Source organism: Camelus ferus, chromosome 9, assembly GCF_009834535.1.
Source record: "Camelus ferus isolate YT-003-E chromosome 9, BCGSAC_Cfer_1.0, whole genome shotgun sequence".
Classification (NCBI taxonomy): Eukaryota; Metazoa; Chordata; class Mammalia; order Artiodactyla; family Camelidae; genus Camelus; species Camelus ferus.
This window is the reverse complement of record NC_045704.1, coordinates 69,207,634-69,228,589: the sequence shown is the minus strand read 5'-3', so window position 1 is coordinate 69,228,589 and position 20,956 is coordinate 69,207,634. Positions and strand designations below refer to the sequence as shown.

The 20,956-nt window shown below is 40.7% G+C and overlaps 1 protein-coding gene and 1 long non-coding RNA gene across 3 annotated transcripts in view; one reads left to right on the top strand and one right to left on the bottom strand.

Moving 5' to 3' along the window:
- The window catches only part of DPYD (dihydropyrimidine dehydrogenase), a 720,433-nt gene that overhangs the window by 471,789 nt on the left and 227,688 nt on the right, over positions 1–20,956 (top strand). For both annotated transcript variants that reach the window (XM_032487157.1, XM_032487158.1), the window contains exon 16: positions 7,118–7,201. In XM_032487157.1, coding sequence (XP_032343048.1) covers positions 7,118–7,201 — 84 coding nt within the window. The remainder of the gene's footprint in view (positions 1–7,117; positions 7,202–20,956) is intronic.
- On the bottom strand, positions 772–19,549 carry LOC116665901. Its single transcript, XR_004322681.1, has 3 exons — positions 19,540–19,549; positions 4,200–4,201; positions 772–2,026 (listed from the first exon to the last, which is right to left on the bottom strand). It is a non-coding gene; the product is annotated as an uncharacterized LOC116665901 (long non-coding RNA).

Genomic DNA, 20,956 nt, shown 5'->3' with positions numbered 1-20,956 from the left:
TTGAGGGCAGCAGTGGGTAGCCTGAGTCCATCTCTGCTCAGATGGTGGGCACCCAAAAGGCTCTGTCGAGTCAGTATTTGGTTTTGTTTTTATGAGCACATGCCTCGAAACAGATTAAAACAGATTTCCTTACAATGGGAGAGCCCACAGTAAAACAAACCAACAGAAACAAAAAGTGTTCAAGCCGGCATCACTGTTACTACTTGCAGTGTGTGGTGATAATGGGCAGTAAAGAAATCCAAGCTAGCGCGCCAGCTGTTCTCGCAAGCCACTGGTTTTAAGTTCGGCAAATCACTTAACGCGATGATGGATATACTTTAAATTCATGAAGTTCCTCTCCTTAGAGTAGATTAATTATTGAATTACGCAATAGGGAATTGAGGAAATCTGCTATCAGCTCTTTACTGTTATATCTGAAAACAGAAATGATACGTGTGTAACAGAAGAGATCCAGTTGTACAAAAACACGAAAAAATAAAGGCTGAGAAAGTCTGTGTCAGAATGAAAATGCACACAAGGTGCGCTCGTTATTGTTTGTTCCACTACCATTTTATTTTACTGTTTTGAATAAATATTTATAACTACGTGGGGTGGTTAAAAGAAACAGAACCTAAGTACATCCTTAAAATATCTTAAATTCTACTGAATACTGCTTTTAGGAGTTAACGTATACCCAGTGTATCTTCTTTATCAAGCACATAGTCTTAGAAAGAGAATCATGTTAAACCAGACCTTCCTTTTCACTCTAACCCTACAATTCACAGGCTTTTAATGTCTTCTTTTATGCATTCCTCAACCTGGTTTTAATTTGTCATGTTTTTTTGAGGACCATGAAACAGAAGTTGCCTCTGGAAGAGTGTTTACAGCTTGGCGTCAAATTAGTAGCATTTTTAGGCTCTGCTCAATTTAGGGGGGTTCAGGTATCTAATCACGTGCTCTCCTGCTTTTCTGGGACGTTGATAACCTATTCCAGTCCCACGCAGGGAAGATCTGTGAAGCAGAGGCCACTCTGTGCAGAGGGCCTGACCAGCCAGGACAAAGTGAACGAGATGTGGCTTCAGCTGTGTAGATACGTTCATAGTTTGACTGGGTACACCAAATTGAACTATACTGAAGTCTCACAATATTGAGTCTAAAATAGTTCTGGAACTCATTTTAATACACTATGAATCCATTTCTTTCTTAATGTGTTAGCTTAGAAAACAGAGCCTGAGTCAAGGTTCACGTGAGGATGCTTCACTGAAGGATTCGATCCCAGAGCAGGAAGAGTGAGGGGAGAAAAATAAAGGTGTCAGGAAGGAGGGAAGGCAGGCCCAGGGTGGTGCACTCCAGGGCTGGCTCCAGCTTCCTGAGGAGGTGGGGCCAATGGCTCAGTCCCGTGGGACAGGGCTGGCTGCCTGCCACAGTTCAGGGGAGAAGAAGGGTGGGCGAGGGATCCACTGCTTCCTTCCTGTCTCCTGTCTTTGTTGGTCCAGTTTTACACCCCAGGGTTTGCCTTCCTCTGCACTTTCGGGCTGTGTGTCCTACCCGCTTCCGACAGCAGCGAGGGACGCCAAATCCCAACCCCCGCAGAGCACGGGCCCTCCTGGAGCTCCAGCTTTGACAGGTGCCCAGGAGGCTGTGACAAAACCTAGCCCTCCTCCTGATGGAGCTTTGAGAGCTGGCAGTGACCGGAGATGTGAGGATGGCAGCAGGGGTTCCTTTTTAAGCTCTTGGCAAAAGCTGGGGTGGCAAGAAAGGCAACACATTTGAGGAGACCTGTAAGCGGGGTGTGGCTCAGTATGCGCCACCAGCCTCACCCGAGTCGGTCTCAGAGGGCCCCAGTCTGCTTGCCCTCCGTCAACCCACAGTTTTCCCACTACCTTTCTTAAGATACAACTCTTAACTTGACCTGCACGGTGCGGTCCCCCTGACGTCACCTGGGTTTGTTCTTTATATTCCAGCCCCCACTAGCCATCTTTCCCTCCTCCTGCACATTTCCAACCAGAGCCTCTGCTGATCCCTTGGCCTGGAAGCTCCTCTCTTCCTCGCCTCTGAGCTCCCTGACCAGGAGGTTCACCTCCCTGTCCTACTTCAAAGATCCTGTCCTCGGGACCCAGTTTACTATAAAGCAGCTGAAGCTTAAGATTCAGAGCTCTTGCTTGCACAAGCTACTTCCAAACCCTCGTACCGAATTTTGTGTTTGTAATTTTAAAGTTATTTTTATTTTTAAAAGAAGTTTCACCACATTGTTTAAACATTGGGCTCCCTCAAACCTGGATCTACTTCTGTGTGTACCTTTTCTCTGCAGAACTTAATAAAACGGTGATTAACAGAGGTGTCATCAGCTCTGTCACCAGTCTGTCACCCATGGGAGTGTTTAATCCCCAATTTCAAACACAGGGCTTTGCCGGCCAATGGCTATTCCTTAAATATTTGTTGAATGAAGTAAAATAGAGGCACAGAGCTAGGGTGCTGGCCCGTGACAGACGAAAAGGGAACAATTACAGAATAAGTGGAAAGGGTGGCACTTTAATTCGCACAAACGAACTTGAGGTAATTAAGAGCCAGAGCTGAAGGTTTTAAGTCAGAAACTGAGGAGCGATGGCCAGAGGTCAGCTAGACTGGTCGTGTGAGACAAGGGAAGCCCAGCTGAGAGGCACAGGGGCCAAAGCCAGGTGGCTACAGTATTCCTAGCAGAGAGTCCCAGTAAACCACTTCAAAGCCAGGTGCTCATCATTTTTTTTTACCTGTATCTGGGTTAGCAGTGCGTCATAAAACTAGATAAATGTTAAAGTTAGGAGATCTCAAATAGGCTGAGGTGAAAAGCAGAGAGAGGGACGTTACAGAAATATGTAGGGCCAGTTAAATATGTCCCTGAACGGTGATGGGAAGCAGGACAGAGTGGAATCAGGAAAGACAGGTACCTAGTTGGAGACAAGAGGTGGCCACTGACTTAGTGTCCAGTGGGGCCCAAGCCAGTTCAGTGTTTACCTGTCCCACGTCTACTCCAGAGTAGCTTAAGATCCCCGAGAACTTGTGTCCCCACTTCTGGGTAGTTGAGACTAGATGACATAGTTGCTACGTAGAAATACATTGGACCTTGTGTGTTCTTTTAACAGAAGAAATTAAGAGGAATCCAGGAAGTGTGGCTTTCCTGCCTCACCAAGGGAACACCCTCCCCACCCTGCTGGGGCTCTGAGGTCCTCTGCCTGGTCCCCCCCACCCACGGAAGTCTTCCCTTCCCACTTGGGCTCTGATGCGCAACACCACGCCAGCTTCCACACGTCCGTCCGTCCTTCTCACTGTGCTTGGGCCCTGGCACCCTACACGGGGCCCTCGCAGCTCTTCCTCAACTCTTCCTAGTCTCCTACCTCGCTCTGCCCCAACCAGTGACTTTCGAACTGCATTGATCAGGAAGGAAGGGATAAGTGAGAAGAACAGAGATGTGGTTGACGTGTTGTATGAGGGCTTGCAGTTTTGCTTCCCTAGTTTCTCTGAGAGTTTTGTTTTCCTTGTTTTAGAAACAAGGAAATGGAGGCAAAAAGTTATTAAATAGTATGCCCAAATTCACACAGCTAGGATGTGGTAAAAGTGGAATTCAAACACACGAAGCCTGGCTCCAGAGTTCACACTATTAACATATCATTCTACTTCATGCAGATAAATGGATGATAAATAGATAATGTATGAAATTAGAAACAGCAAATTTTCTATGTCACTGCCTTCACTAGATTACTTTATTGTATAATCATTTAGGTGAGGTAGAGGAAACTCTGGGCTAAGGGACTAAACTGAAAAGCTTGTGACTAACAGGAGTCAGAAGGCACGCTCAGTTTCAGTTAATTTAACATTTCATGCTAATTCAGCAATTAAGGCTTTTTCAGGGCATATAGTTGCTTGAAAAAGAATTAGCTGCCTGTTAAGGTGGTGTACATCCTATGGCAGGAATATGCAAGCGGAGGCCAAATGAATAGTCCCCATCTCTTAGTGTTGGCTTGAGCAGGATCAGCTCAGTTTCGAGGGCTAGATGCTCATTTCAGAGGTCCTTCCAGGTGTGTTTAGGGCTTCTGTACGTCTGTTAACACTGGGGACATTTTTAACAATTAGTCACTGAAAAGACTTTGAACTGGATAGGTGGTTTTACAGGATGTTAATATTTACTTAAAGTTTAGAATCTTTCAGGATGTCATTATAATGTTCTCTCAACACAGTGAAACAACTCTAGCCATGAAATTTGTGATTTCTGATCACTTATGGTAGTAACTAAGAACACAGGCTCTGGTCTCAAAATTCTTAGGTTTAAGACCTATTCTCATTTATAAGCTGTAGGACAATGAGTAAGTCACTTGAACTCTTTGTGCCCCGGTTTTATCACTAGCAAGATGGGAATAATGATCTATCCCACTGCAAAGAGCTCAGTACAGTATCTGGCGTATTGTAAGTGCTCAGTAATCATCAGTCAGTGTTGTGTGCTGTGATGGCTGATGGTAAGCTTGTACTTACACTTCAGGGAATACGTATAATGTACATGTGTATACAGATGTCACCTAAAGCCCATCTAACCCAAAATGTTGTTGAATTGATTGGCTATTAATTTCTGCATTTCAACTATATGAAGCAGTGTAAAGGAAATATTTGGAATAACTGAGAAATAATAAGGAAAGTGCAGTATTGTATAGAATGGCAATTTACAATCTTTTAGTGAAGCTGGGAAATCCCACATGATGCGGTTTTGAGATAGGTCATATTATCTGCAGTTTATACTTGAGTAGATGGAGACAAAGAGGGTAAACTGACTTACCCAAAGCATCCCCAATTCCCTTAGCAGACCTAGGTTTAGAACTCAGAGTTTAGCAGGTTGTCCTTTGTCTAAGCTCACTACCAATCCAGCAGGAAAAAAAAAAAGTAGCATGATGCGTGGTAATTTTCAAATAAACTGAAGCATTTTAAAATCGAGTTAGAGAAGTAGAAGCCGTCATAAAACCATGTTAGAAAATAGGCTGAATGATCAATTGAACGTTCACAAACGTGCAGAAGAAAAAGCAGACTCACTGATGAATAAAGGCTGGTAAGGAAATCAACTGAGAGCTACCTAGAATTCTTAAGTTTGTTGAGTTCCTGTTTAAAATTCATAAAGCAGGAAAAAATAGGCTAAAATTTTGAACATTTAGGAAGAAAAGAGATACTTGAAGGAAAGCTGGAAACTGTTGACCTAAAAAAGGGTCTGATACACTTAGAGAATAATGAACTTTATAAAAAGTACTTGCATGATGTGATAGACATGTTGTGATGTTGCAGAAACTGTTTCAAGCTTCTAGTTTACCTTACTTAAAAAAACGAAATTGTGGCATTTGAGGAATTCTGGAAGTTAGGTAAAAGAATATCAAAGCTGAATCCTTTCATTTATCTCCCATTCCTCAAATTACAAAGTGTTCTGTTCTTGGAGTTTTTTACAGAAGACTTCTCAAGAATTCTGTGGTTCTCCAATTATTTTAAGAATGCTTAGAGTGGACTATTTTGTTCATTTTTTTGTATACTGATGAATTAATGAGTTAAGAATGATTCCTTTTTAATTATTAAAGTAAGACAAAATTATCTGCACTTCATGTTTCTTAGCATGGACTTCTTAAAAATACAGTAAAATTGATTATCAGTTAACAAACATGAGGGAAGTAAGTGAGGGAGATGAAGGTACAAACTTCCAGTTACAAAACAAAGGAGTAACATGTATGAACTGCACAGTGACGTAGGATCTGTGCATGGTGACAGACAGCGACTAGACTTGGTGATCATTTTGTAGTGTATAGTAATGTATAGCAATGTATAGAAATAGTGAATCACCAGGAACTAACAGGGTGTTGTAGGCCAATTATACTTCAAAAACAAGCAGACTCATAGAAAAAGATATCAGCTTTGTGGTTACCAGAGGAGGGTGGGGAGGGGGAGGGGGAATTAGATGAAGACAGTCAAAAGGTACAAACTTCTGGTTATAAAATAAACAGGGATGTGATGTACTACATGATTAATATAATTAACACTGTCATATGGTATATATAAAGTCGTTAAAAGAGTTAAGTCCTGAGTTCTCATCATAAGGACAGATTTTTTTTTTCTTTTTCTTTTGTTTTCTGTCTGTGTGAGGTGATGTTCACTAGACTTGTGCGAATCATTTTGTGATGCACATGCTATATCATTGTGCTGCACACCTCAAACAGTGCTGTGTGTCAAGTTATATCTCAGTAAAACTGGAAGAAAAGAATTGAAGCTAAAAAGAACAAAACCAAGAAAATAAAGAAGCCCAGTACATATGTTATATATCTGTTTTCTTTTTTTCACCTACAGAGAAAAAGTAGAAAATTACACACTGAATTGTTAACATTAATTACTTTAGAGGTAGGAAATTGCAAGGAGAGAGAAGAAGGACTTTTATATTTTTATCTACTTTGGTTTAATTTGAACTGTTACCAAAATCTTGTTTTACCTTTGAATTTTTTTTAAAGCAACAGAACACAGTGAACAGTGTTCCAGTTCGGGGAACTAACACGCTTGAATGCTTCGAAGCACAGGAAAGCAGTGTTAATAAATAATGAACGTTAATTGATTTTAAAAAAGAGCGTTTAAAATTTTACTCGTTTTCATCCACCTAGCCTGCTACATTTTCCTTTGCACGGCTCCTTCCAGTACCGGTTATCCACAATTAGTTAAGATTCGTTTCTATAAAAGTAGAAGCTGTGGAGGGCAGAGGAAACGGGATGTCAAACAGACCTGAGTTAAAAATCTCTGCTGTATCACTTGATAACACAGGTGGTCATTTAACCACCCTGGGCTTGGGTTTCCTCATCTGTAAAATTGGTTCCCTAATAACCCAAAGATTATGAGCGTTAGCGGTAACAAATACAGAGCATAGAGCAGTGGGTGTCATCTTGTAAGCACTCAATGAATATTTGCAGTTGTTACTGCTGTTGGTGTAGACACACTCGCTCGAGAGTCAGAGTACACCTCACAAGGTGGCTGCGGGAAGCAGAGAGGTTAAAATCCGGCACACGTGACCTAGGCTGAGTTATCCGTGGTGAAAGCGAATCAGTCCGCCAGTAAAGCTTTGCCTTTTCTTTCGTTTTCCTCCCACATCTTAAAGGCTTCCGGAGCAGATGCCCTGGAGTTAAATTTATCGTGTCCACACGGCATGGGGGAGAGAGGAATGGGCCTGGCCTGCGGGCAGGTAAGGACCTCCACAGCTGCCCTAAGTCCGTCTGGGTGGCGGGACAGGCCCCGGTACCACCGGTGGCTGAACCTCAGGCAGGAAGGCGGGAGGATGAGATGACTGGCTTGAGACTTCTAGGTCTGCATTGTTTAAATATTTAGTGCTTAAACAGTGGAAAATGAAGGAAGCTGGAATTACAGCGACTGTTCAGTTTTATTGAGGAAAACATCACATTATGTGCTTGACAGGAGGTAATATCATAACAAATAGTTTTTAAAAGCACTGAAGCAGAATTAGCTGATTTCAAATGCAGTGTTCTTTATTCATTCCTGGTGCTGATCCAGTTTCCCTGGAGCAATATACTGTACAAAATGCATTGTTCATAGTGATTTTGTAGTAAATGGGGCACAGCACAAATTGCATTTTACATTTCTTAGCGTATGATCATTATTCCCTAACTGTGTTTTGGGAGTTGCAAAAAGACTTTGATGCTGTTTTTATTTTTGGATACAATAAATGGAACCTTCATGCTAAAATACTTTCAAACACCTAATGAATAAAATGTGGAAATATATGTTAATATGTAGAAAATTCTGCATCTTTATGTAACTAGATGCAGTGTTACATGTTAAGGAGCAAGGTAAAAGCTTCATGCTTAAAAGGTGAGTATTTTGCATCTAATTTAGCTTTTAAGTCCAGTGGGAAATGGTGTGAATTAAATCATACAAATTGTTGTAACTTGTGACAAATATCCTGGTTCTGGAAAGTTTCCTTTTATTTTCGCATCCAGCACAGGGCCTTGTGCATAGTAGGCGCTCAATTCTTCTTCTTCTTCTTTTTTTTAAGTCATAGAATTATTTGAATTAAACTGAGAGGCCAGAGGCCCCTAACTTGAAAGGGCAGAAATTTTTGCTTATTCAAATGGACATAGGTTGCTGTTTTCATATGAGCATTCAGGGAGGAGTTTAAAGTACCTTGTAAATATTTAATTAACATTCGGAGTAGATTTGTGACTTGTAGGAAACCATTCTTTCGTAGTGGCAGGAGAGGGTGGGCTAGTCAAATATTTTTTAAGTATATCGTGTGTTCCACTTAGAACAGTTTACCCAGAAGATCAGTAAGTCTGGTAACAGAACAAACCTCAGAATTACCTGTAGAGGGAAAATACCAGTATGTTAAAGCATCATTTTTATAAGTCACATGATTAGGTAACAGTCAGTGTCATTGATTAAAATGAGGAAGGCTCCCTAAAGGACACCTGAAGCAGAGCCTAAGGGAGTCAGGTTTCTCTCTTTCCCCTTTCCCAGTCTCTGAAACTTAAACCCAAAATGTCTTTCAGTTCCATGGACTGAAACAGCTGTGGAAAATTTAAATCTATTGACTAGTTTTTAAAAGAAAGATGCATTTTCATATATATTCCTTGCCACAAGTATGAGTTATTTTGAAAATGTTGCCGAACCTTGAGTTTATTTTTCAGAGTGGACTGTTGCTCTGTGAACACATCTGAACGTATCCAGCTGTTAAGCGTCTTCTGTGTAACCTCTCCAGAGAGTGATTTAGCCACATAAATTTTTGCACAGCCTTTGGCGGAATGAGGATGCAAGTGCTAAGATTTTGCAGTCAGTTATCATTAAGATTTCTAAAACTCATGGAAAACATATGTTCCAAAAACCATTGTATCTTAGGCTAAAGGAAACTTGGGAACATTTTCATTTCACTTGTTAGTTATAATCTCTAAAACGAAAGCAGTCTTTCTATTAGTCAAGTTTAGAAATTTCCTTTTGAATTATATTCTTTTGTAAATTATGTAATTGAAAAACAAAGAAAATTTAATTGTTTTGCTCCAACATAATTTAATGATTACTCTGCCTCAGGACACATGAATGTTCAGTATTTTAGATGGCAGGAAGAAAGAATATTCGTGCATTGAAAAAACCGCTTTACTATAATTCTGACTTTTTAGAGTGGGCCCAAACACATCTGGGGCTCTCATATTTTCCTTTCTTTCTTTTTTTCCCCTTTTTCTGCCTCCCAGTTCCCATTGCCTCTTCCTCCCTCCCTAAGATTCTTAGCCTTGAACACTTGCAGGTTGATGGGATGGGGAATTTGTATTCCGTGTTGGGGGACTGAGAAGCCACTCCAGTTCCTCTTCCCAGTCACCGTGTGATCCTGAGTTCCACCCGTTGGGAGCTCCCTGTGTGCCAAGCACAGAGCTGTCTGTATGGCCAGAGCCTGATATGTGTTTGCTTCATGAATGAGACAAATTCATATTAGTTCCACGGTTAAAATATTTATCTGTTAGAAACATTCTCTTGTACTTTCACAGTTTCTGGTGTTTCTAGAAATCTTAATTTTAGCTCCTTAAGAAGAGGAGAGGATCATAATACAGTACATTTTTCCTCTCTAAACATCTGTTTTTTCTTCCTTTATCTCAAATATTTTCTTGCAAATATGAAATAAGTGAAAAATACTGCCTTTGTACCTAAGTGATTTTAAATTGACTGTATATGCGTATATATTTAAGCATATACATATTTATTTAAACTGTTTATAAATGTCCCCATAAGGGACCAAAAATTGTGAAATTTATGAATAGAGAAGGCTATGACCTTTGCAACATACAGACATCATATGTATATTTACGGAATTTATAGAAATGAAGAAAATCTCAAGATGACCTTGGGAATTTGAATCATCTATTTCCTGCAAAGTGAAACTTCATATAAAATCTTAAGCACTTACCATGACAGTTTCTAGCAACCTCATTCTGTATTCTTTCCATCAACCATCTGTGCCGCCTCGATCAAGCCAGCTCACCCTCCTGAAGCATCAGTGTCCATGTCTGTAATACAGGATTGGAACTAGATGATCTCCAAATCCCCTTCCAGCTTTAATATTCTTTGAATGCTAACATCATAGGTCACAGGCTAATATGTTATTTTAAAACTACCTAGAAAGAGCATTGGTAAAACAAAAATAACAAAAAAATAAGCAAACACATATAATGTTTTTCTTTTCAAAAACATTAATGTTTCCTCTGGCCTGCATAAATGTCAATGTTTTACTTTTTTAATTCTATTTTTTATATCAACCAATGCTGCTCACTTTTTGGTGTATCTTATTTTATCTGATGAATGAATAGCTAAGTAGCATTTATTTTAAAAAGCTTTGGTTTAATCTTGTATTTAACATGGTTAAAATAGAAATCTTGTTCTTTTAGTAGGTCAGCCTGTTCTTCTATCAGATTTTTGCCACTTTTTTTTAATGGTGTCGCCCAAAAGCTTGACGCTCAAGCAAAGGTGAAAATCTATTCCAGTTTGAGTTGTGTATACTCCGAAGACTCAGACTTATATTCCATTACAGCATGGAAACAATCTTTTCCTCTTCTTTCTTCTGCTCACAGTAATTCCCTGAAGTACTGTGAGTTTGTATCCCACTTAATAAATTAAGAAACAGGAAACAAACAAACAAAACCACTGAGTTTCCATGTTTCACAAATCTGGTCAGTGGCCACCAGGACCTGAGCTTTAATTAGCATATAAATCTGAATATAGGAAAGGTACTGAGAATAGTTCCTAATAAATTAGCATTTCAGTATTAGTGTTAAATATTATTATTATTGACTGAAAAGTAGGTGCAGGACTAAGTCAGAGCTAAAGTCACAAACAACCCTGAACCTGCTATTTAGGTGTTTGGTCTCTCGGGAATAAGGGAGCTTCTCCGATGTCTTAACATTCAGATTTGAAGTTGTCTACCTGCAATCTGTGTACGCCAATTCCCGTGACAGCACAGCGCGTTGCTTCACAAATACAATCGAACTATGCTAAATTCTGTGAAGTCCAGATGAAGTGGACACCTCTCTGGGGTCTTCTCCCTTTCTGAAATGCTCAGTGTTCATTTGGCATCAAGTGAACATCCCTCTTTGGTTCTTTTAGAATCATGTTGCGTATTTTTACTTCCATCCTTCAGAACCTCCTAACCTAGATTCGCACGGGACCTGCATAGGGCTTGAATCGCTTTCTATTGTTGTGTTTTGCAATTATTACCAACTTTTTTAAAACAGATAGCCGGACAGAAAAATCCTATCACTTCTCTTAAAGCAAGGAAGTTATGGCCACACTTGGCCCGCGTTGCCGTGCAGCACTGACCAACTAGCGCAGAGTGAGGCCCCCTTCACACTGTCTGTGTGCCTGTAAATAGCAGCAAACGTATGACCAAGGGTAAGTGCTCATTCTCAAACATGGGTTTGGTCAGTATGGGCCTCTCTGATTTCACCTTTAAGGACTGAAACCAGGCCTTCCTGAGATTTGTGCTGACCCTCTGAGTTCCTGACGCTGAAGAGTCCCTAGGCTGCCTTCCTCAGACCGCAGTACCTGTCATTCTTAGATCCTCCATCAGCTCTCAGGGGAAAAATAGTGGAGGGTGGGGGGCAGGGTGTGGGATAAGATAACTTGCCTTCGGATTTGATCCTCCACGAAGCAAAAAGGAAGAGCGAGAGGTGGCATGTTCCTTGGGACTTCGCAATGCTAGTTACATAATCCTCTGCAAATGATGATTTTTTTTTCCTTGCCATCAGAAAACACACATTTTTAAAGCTTTTTCTTAAGTTCCTTTTCATACCAGCTGTTTTCTCCTTTGCCTTGAATCAATTACGTGGCATAGTAAAACACAGAGTTTCAGAACGGAGAGGAGCCTTGAAGATTTTCCAGCTCAACTTCCTTATTTATAGGAAAGGAGCTGGGGTCTGGGAAGTTATCGAAATTGCCTTAGTCTGAGGTAACCAACTAGCAGGGCCCACGTGGCTAAGGTGACACCCTTATCATTGACCCCCATCTGGTGCTCCGTCCAGGAGTTTTTACTGTGTCATTTTGGGTGTAACCAAATCTTTAGTCAGATTAACCAGTTTCAGTCAATTCCCTGGGAACCTTTTACTCTGTACCTTTTTCAGTACTATTATTCCCTCTGCCTGGAATTCATGTCTTTTCAAACAAACTTATTCAAATAAAAATCATCTGTTTAATTCTATTTCACATGACATCTCATTTACTATTTGGGTATGTCTTATCAATCCACCACATTGTCCCTGAGAAAGGAAAACTGGTATGATGATAGAACCCATGATACATGAATAGGTTACAGGCAGAAGCCAGCTGCGTGCTCTCATTTAAATCTGTGGTGACCTAGAGACTGAATCATTGTCAGTATATTTGGGTTTCTTTACTTAACAGCTCTAAGAGGCTTCAAAGGTGTTAGCTCCCTGGCCCTGGCAGGATTCTGGCATTCAGTGTTTTAGACGCTTTGGGTTGCCCTCGTCGTCGTTGCCCTCGTCGTAGGTGTGGTTGCTAAACAGAACACAGCTAGTTCAGTAACAATTCCTTTGGATGGAAACTTCCAAAATGAGAGTGTGTAATCGGAGGGAAGGCTGCTGTGTCCTGAATAAAGATGGCAGTGCCCCCATCATCACCTGCTCTGCTCTGCTGCCTCACAGCGCCTCCTACATCCTGTGTGCAGAATTTCACAGTACTGGAATGCTCACGCAAACAGCCTTCATGTTAATTTTATCACCAGGAAATACACATACAGTCCTGCTTTTATGATAATTTAGCTAAGCCAAACCAAATGGGTTTAAAAATGGTAAATTTTAAAATGTTCCATGATCTTAAAAAAAATGATTGACTTACATTAAGATCACCCAAAGCAACAGTTTGATATTTCCCTCATACTCTGTTCTGTGTCCAAATTTAATTTACATAAACTGTTTTTATTAAAAAAAAAAGAGAGAGAGAAAAAAAAGGTTTTGTTTCTATTACAACCTGCCAACATTTTTCATAAAACACAGATTATTACTCTTCTTGCCAGGGAGCAGATGTCTGTCACCAGGAAGAGAGTCCAAAACTAAGTATGAGGTCCACATTGCCCCAGATGTGCCAGCATCTCCCTTGGGAAATAAAGCCTTTTTCCAGCAGCTGGGTTAACAGACCCTTTATCTCACATGAAATACAAAATCCAGGAAATGATGACCGCAGCCCTGCCTCAGTTTGGTCCCTGTTGGGTATCTGTGGAGGGGACAGTATCAAGATACTTCTTTTAAAGCCAAAACGGCTGACCAGTCATAGCACTTCCTGTGTTTCCCAGAAGGGGGAAATGCAGGAACTGAGGAGTCTGGGAAGCTGCAAAGGTTAGAGAAAGAAGTGTGGGCGCCGCACCAGTGGTAAAATACAAGAAGCGGAAGCCACAACGACTCCCCTGGTGTCTCCTGGGGGCTTAAGGTGAAGATCACTGCTGAGATAAACTTGCTTTTCGATACTGCCCACAAGACCTCCTCCATTTCAGGTTCTTGGTTCCTCTCACTCCTGACTCCAACCCCTGTAAGAAACACGGGTAGCAAAGTGCTGCTTTATCCTGAGGTCTGTGAGTTGATTGACTAAACATGGGATGGGCTCAGTTGGCCTCCGTGGGTTGAACCCCTGAGACATCACAGGTTCAGAAATCATTACACTGTGAAGTAACGTCATTCCAGGAAGAGATGCGAGAAGTGGCTGCGTGGTCCCAGCTTCTACGGAAGTGGCTGAAATCCGACATTACCCACGTACATTTCACTTATCCTGTCTTCTTTTCATTTCCTCCTGGTGGTATAATTTTGGAAGTGCTTTAAAATAAATTATCAACTTGTCTATGAGAAAAAGCATCTCTGGTTAAAAAGAAATATTTGCTTTACACTATATTATGATGCCCAACTTTTTATTTGATTTTAATTCTCAGCCATTTGCATAGACATGGGTGCATGGAGGAGCAGATAACTACAGGAGATCTGTAAGAGGCATTCACAGAACTGCTGGTATTTTGCCTGAAGCTGGTTCTCTATGAGTTTTTCAATTTTAGTTATTAATGTTGGTTAATGATATAAAAATGGTTGCTTTCTTTTAAAAATTATAAATTTCTCATAGCAACACCATTTAAATCTAACTGAAATATTAGTTCTAGGTCAGGAAGTATCACTGTTTTTATCTTGAACAACAATCATATATGTGTAAGAAAAAATGTATATGCAGTACAGATAGGCAAACCACCTGATGAATGGTTGCAGGAAAACACCTAAATATGTATTTTTAAACTTAATGTGGTTTTTTAAATTGTACTCATTATGTTATATTCCTGAAATAAAGCATCAATAGCATTTCTTAATGTTTTTTAAATCACTTTCAAATGATCACATCTCAGTGAATTTGAGACGTTTAGCAGAGTTTTCTATATGTCTGTTGACTATAGCATAAAGATGAACTAAAAATATATTTGACCTACAAAGAGAGATGTGAGAATGAGGTGGGAGAGGCTGTGATCTTGGTCTGTGATATCGTGGAGAGTTTGCATAGCACAACGTCACAGCAGAATACACAGGAATCAGCGGTGCAGAATAGAAACAAAGTTGGAAACCAAAATTACTAAGATATAAATATTGGCGTTGAAATGGAATTGGGATCCAACTAGACTAACACTGTTTGGAAGAACCGGCAAACAAGACTTGAGCCCTGCATTAAAACCCACAAAAGGCCCAGGAGTAAAGGACACTGCCTGTTGGGCAAAAAGGCAAGATTGGACCAGAAAACTAGTAAGCACTGGGGAGCTAAGTCAGAGGCAGCGGAGTGCAAGATAGGGCAAGAGAGAGGATGATGGACAAGGCAAACAAGGGAAGGCGTAAGAGGCACCTCTTTCAAAGACCTTGAAATTAAGGCAACTTCTACTTCAGAGGGAAGGTTTTTACTCCTTGCCTGCTGGGCTGGAAATAGTCTGTTAGAGTACAGCCAGTTTAAGGCTTCCAGCTGGGAGAAGGTGAGCCTCGTCAGGGTGGAGGCATGCGGGTCTTCTGACTACAGAAGAAAATATTGCTCTCTCCCTGAAAAGGAAGCCAAAGAAAATAGATTTTTCAAAATCATGGCATTTTACAGCCTAGGAGTATTGATTCAAGATTGAAAACCCTATGACTTCTGGTACCATCATTTGGTAACCACATTCCCAGAGAACTGTTTTGGCCCCCGAGAAACACATGGGGTGGTGCTTATTGGGAATCAGATTGTACACAAACCAGAAGTCTGTCGTGACGTCGATTACATTGCAGAGACTTAATCATGTTTGAAGCTAATGTTGTTTTTGTGCTTTCACCAAAAAAAAGCAATTTATTAAGTAGCAATATGATTCATTAAAACGTACTCTGGAAAAAAAATTGTTTAAAGAGGTAACAGTTTAAAGTATGACTACCAATTTTAGCCACGTTGAGGTGTCTTGAATATCTTTGGTTCTTTCCTAATACTGTTTGCTGTTTATTTTTTCCAGAGTTGACAGTTCGAATGTTTACTCTTCTTTCCCTGTCTGTTCTCACTGGGTGCATTCAGCTTTAAAAGTCTCATAGGTTAAGCTGCAAATTCAGTTACGTTTAATCTATGTTAATGACTCATCAAAAAAGAGCACACAGATTTCTTTCTCTTATTTGTAAAATTTCTAACCCTCTACCAAATGAACAGGGATGTCTGTTGTCATTTTTCCATTGCCAACATTTTTTTTTTGTGACTACACCAGAAATTGTATGGCAACATTGTGAACATGTCACTTCCGTTTTTCCTATAACTGTGTTTTACCCAATGTGGAAGAACGTGGTGTATGAAGGACCCGTCAGCTTCCTTCAACTCCAGTGTCTATTCTCTGTTCCTCTTTCCTGTGTTCACTCCTGAGTCATTTTCTACATTCTGTCACCTAGGTCTCAAACTTCTTAGAGAACAGCCTTTTTGTTTAGGAGAAACAGGTTCAAGAGACCCTCTTTGGCACTCCCCAGATCATCCAATTTATTTTTCTACTTTCATTCGTTCAACAAATATTGAGAGTATCTACCACATATCAAATGTTGTGTGAAAATGCTGAGAATATAATGATGAGCAAAACCCAGCCTGTTCTCTGTCCTTGTGGAGCTTCTCATTTTGTAGAGTAGTGAGACATGGGACAAATAACCCCACAAACAATACAGTGTAACTGGCGTAGGAACATGAAACAGTGGTCCATGAGACCTGAATGTGAGCCATGGCAGGTTGCTGGGGTGTTCTGAAAGGCCAGGGGAGGTATACTTAAGGAAGTGATATTTGCTCTGATAACTGAAATATTTAGAGGATTTTTAACTAAGTGAAATGATATGGTGGGTTGGAGCATTCCAGGCAGCGGAAACAGCATAAGCAAAAGCCTTGTGGTTGAAACGAGTCCTCTTGAAGGGCAAGAAAGGAGACTGGGGTGCTTAGAGCAGATGCGTGTGACACAAGATGACTGGAGAGGAAAATATAGTTCAGGCTATGGAAGACCCCTGTCAGTCAGGCCTTGTTAAGCATTTTGATCTTATCCAAACAGCAGTGGAAAGCTATTAAAAGGTTTATCGAATATGTGTCTGGGTGCATGTGTGTGTGCGTGTGTGCACATGTATGTTGTGGGTGGGATGTGACAGTGGTGAGGACAATAGGATTATATTTTCATTTTGAGAGAGCAGAATGGAGGAGCGTGAAATTGGGCTTGAGAAGACTGGCTTCGGTCCCTTGCTGTAAGTAGTTCATGTAAGAAGTATCAGTGGCTTATAGTTTACATTAGGAAAGTGATGGTAGAGAGAGAAATGGGTTTGCCAAAGATAAGGAGTTTATCATCTCCAACAGCATTAAAGGACAAGTTGGAAGAAACAAGTAGAAGATAGTTCTTAGCTTTCTGGCTTCTGCAGATGGAAGAATTGTGGTATTCTAAACTGAAACAGACATACTAGCTTATGTAACTGGTGGTATGAGGGTGAAGTTGACTTCATGGTTGTCGGGATCCAGGAAAACAGATGATGTCTTCAGCATTCCCACTCTCTCTCGCTTTCTCTTCTTTGCCCCATGGTGTAGTGAATGACTCATTCTTACCACCAACAGACAAGCATTCTCGACTCATCTGATGACACAGCCTCAGACAAATCCATGGTTTATACTCCCAACTATCAGGGGATTGTCCGCTCCTGGGCCATCCCTTGATATGTGATTGTAGTATTTTCAATATACTTTCTCCAATCCCCACCGCTGAACTCTTATCAAATGTCTTCCTCTAAATGGAGCCATCCTTATTTTAAACAATTGAAATTTTACACATAAAACATTTTGAATGTTATACATATCAGATGGCCACTCTCTCTACAGAGATAAAGTGAAGTCCGGTTTCCCAAGTAGATAGTAAATGGATTATATTTTCTGGTGGCTACAATGAAGATACATGTACCATGATATAGTTATATCCCAAGATAATAAATTTGTAAAGGATTTTTATGAAGAGTAGAAACTGAGTTCATTCACTTAGTGCCCATTCTATACTAGGCAGAGTGCTAGGTATTTCTACATGTGGGATCGAATCCACTCCTTAGTCAACTTTGAGGGGCAAGATAGCACATTATATCGCAGATAAAGGAACAAAAGCTAGAGTACTCACTCTACATTGAATCTCCAGAACTGTTATTTTGACACATGGTAGGTTCAGTAAATAGTTTTTGGACAGGTCAGTAAAGGCATGAATGAATGAGTGAATGAATGAATGGATGACTCAAGCCTTCATACAAAGTGGTGTTTTGGTTTTTTTTTTTGTGTGTGTGCCATTAGCATTGAGAAGATCCTGAGCACGACAGTTTATGAATATGGCTCAGAAAGCAGTTCTTGATTTTTTTCTAAGTTGAGAACTGACGCTTCAGATCATTTTACTTCCCTCTAAAACCAGCCTCAATGCCTTGTTCTGATGTTTTGTTCACCTCAACCAGTTTAGGCTGATTTCTCCAATTTGTGTCTCAAACCCATTCTCAGTATGTTTGTCCAGAAGCACATACTACTCACCTATACGTGTTATTCACAGTTCCCTGTGCCTTGGACAGGCGTCGACCTCCTTTTCAGATATTCCATTTGGAACTCAATACTCACTTTTTGAAAGAATGAGACTATTTCCTCCTTCCTGTAGGAGTTTGGAGGATGAAAGATATCAAAATGGCTGATTGTGACTTCTGCTTGCAAACTTGCTTTCCTATGTAAACAAAGATCTGTACCCAGAAATGGGGGAAGAGAAAGAAAACATACTTCCTTAGCCTGATCTCCAGTGGGATTAAGGACATTATTTTCATCTGTCTCCGTGCCTGCCATGTAATGGCAAAAGTTTCTGGATAATTACAAACCCCTTCTGAACGTCCCCTCACACGTTACTTGAGAGCAGGTACCATCACTCACTGATACTGCCATGCTGTTTGCCATGCTCCGATTCCAGGCCTCCCTCATGGAATGGAATCCTGACCACAGCTCTAGGGTGTATGTACTATTATTATTCCCATTTTACAGAGGGGAGAACAGAGACTGACAGTGTAAGTAATGTGGCTGCAAGTAAATAGCATAATCAGGGTGCAAATCCTGGCCAGCTGTCTCAGGAGCCTCTGCTCCCAACCTCAGGCACTACTGCCTCTCAGAAAAGGATTGTGAAAGAGTAGTCCCTGGCTTTACTGACCATAGGGATTGATGCATATTTCAATGATGCGCCTCTCTCTGAAGACAGCGTTGTTTGTGGGAGGAATGAAAGCCTCCTACGTAAATACCGCTGAAAAGGCCCTGTTCCCGAAAGTGAAAACAATTTGAATGATCTTGATTTTTATGTCATTTTAATTTTTTTTTTCTGTATCCAAATTCATTTCCAAAGAGAAACCCTGACAGTTCTTTTGAAAAGCTCCAGAAGTAATTAAAATGTAATGCGGTTTTATGGTTATGAATGTTCATCGTCCAAGACACTTTATTTTAAAAATCCATCTTTTGTTGTTTAAAATGGACATCCGTCCTCCCATGAAGGGGGCAATGTGTGGTATCAGGCATGAAGAAACTACTCCTGAAAGATGGTGATTATTTAGAAGCTGAAGAGGGGTGAACCTCCCCCACCCCCACCACCACAGAGGTGCCCCAGAGTTAATTCAGCCTTTCTTCAAACGGTGGAGAGCACTGAAGATGCAGAGCATGGAGCCGCCCTGTGAGTGGCTGCATCCCCGCCTGCCATTCCACAGCCCTGCCCTCTGCAAAGGGTGGATCATTAAGCCATCCAGCGGTGGGGAGTATCTTCATGTAGCTGTTGCCCTTTATAGCAGCCTGGCAGCCACTGACCATAATCAGTTATGCACTGTTCTGTGAGGCTGTGACACGAGGGACTGGCGGAACAGCAGGGGTGTTAGAAAATCCATTATTTGAAATTTTTGTTTCTTTTTCTTACGAGATTCCATGCTGCTCTTTTCCTGTCATCTCGTTCCTTTTTCTCGTATCTATTGTTTTGAGGGTTTTGTGTCTGACAGTTCTTTTCTGCTGCTGGTTTTGTCCCTTTTGTTACCTTGTTTCTGCCTTCGTGGGCGCCCCCACCCACCCCTCTTGGTCTTGTGCGTTGGGAGCCTCGTTCCTTTCTGTCACGCAGCCATTTGCTTTACTTTTCTTTCTCCTTCTGCCTTATTGTATCCTGGAACGCAAAAACAAATTCTCTTTTTGTCAGCATTCTTCTGCATGGTGTTACGTGGTTGTCATTTTCCCTTCAGGATAGGTACACTTTACTGTATGTGCTATTCATTTTGGTTCCAAGAATCCCACACACGTGTCCAGAGGAGTGCCAAGGCTGATGACAGTAAAAAGCATCCAAGCTTTTTTGAGAATAATTCTTTGAGGACAGTGCAGACCTGTTCCTTCCCGGTAGATCAGCTCACATAGAATCTGATGTTTTTGTTCCTAATTTTAGATTATTCAACATTTTCATCTGTTTTTCTGCCAAGAGTTGGTCTGTTACTCCAAGGTGGCAATTACTTTGACACCATTCCTTGCAAATCTGCCTGTTTGCTTTTCCTTCATTGTTTTTTTCCATTGATGAACACAGCCTGAAAAAGACAGGCCGGTTGTTGGAACACCTACTGATTCAGTTAATTCCCTAGTTATTAGCTGAGCAACTGTTACGTGGCAGGGATTGTGCAGGTGCTGAGGCTACTGGACACCATCAGTTTTGTTCTGCATTTTTGCATTCTTTAGTTAGTCGTGCTCCTTCCCCCAGTTTCTTTCCTCTCTCTGTGGACACAACATATTGTTATTTGTCATTCTGCCTTCTCCATTTTCTCTTCCTTGATCCCTTTGGGCCTAGCACTCCTATTTTTCATTTAGATTTATTTACAAAGAACTTCAGATTTTCTGCCTAAATTCACAGCATTGGATTAGAAAGCTCAGATTTCCTTGGCAGTGAACGTCTGAGAATATGCCAGAGTCTTCAGTCTCATTTTTGAGTTTCATTTGAAAACAAACAGAAACAGTACCCTCACCTCTGGTGTAGTATTTGCAGTAGCTGAACTTGATTGCATTAATATGTATATGTATTAAATATCAGTGAATTAAATTAAAATCTACGACAAACTTTTCCTTCCACAGCATTTAGTTCCTTGCTCCTTTTAAGAGCGTTTTCTCTCTGTTTGCTTTGATTTGCTCCCTTGTTTTCTCTTTTATAAACATTCTGTCTTCTAATTTGGTTTCTCCTGAATCATCTTTGATTTTCTGGTTCTATCCCTATTGTGTTTTTATATTTCCTTTCTCTTTTTTTTTTTTTTCGCTTTATTGCAGTCCAGGGATATTGTGGGCCTTATTTTTGTTGTAGTTATATTAAATAAGGCTAGCTAGTTCAGCGCATAAAAGCTAGTTTGCTATCTTCTGCCCCTTAAATGATTTCTTCTATCTCTGTACT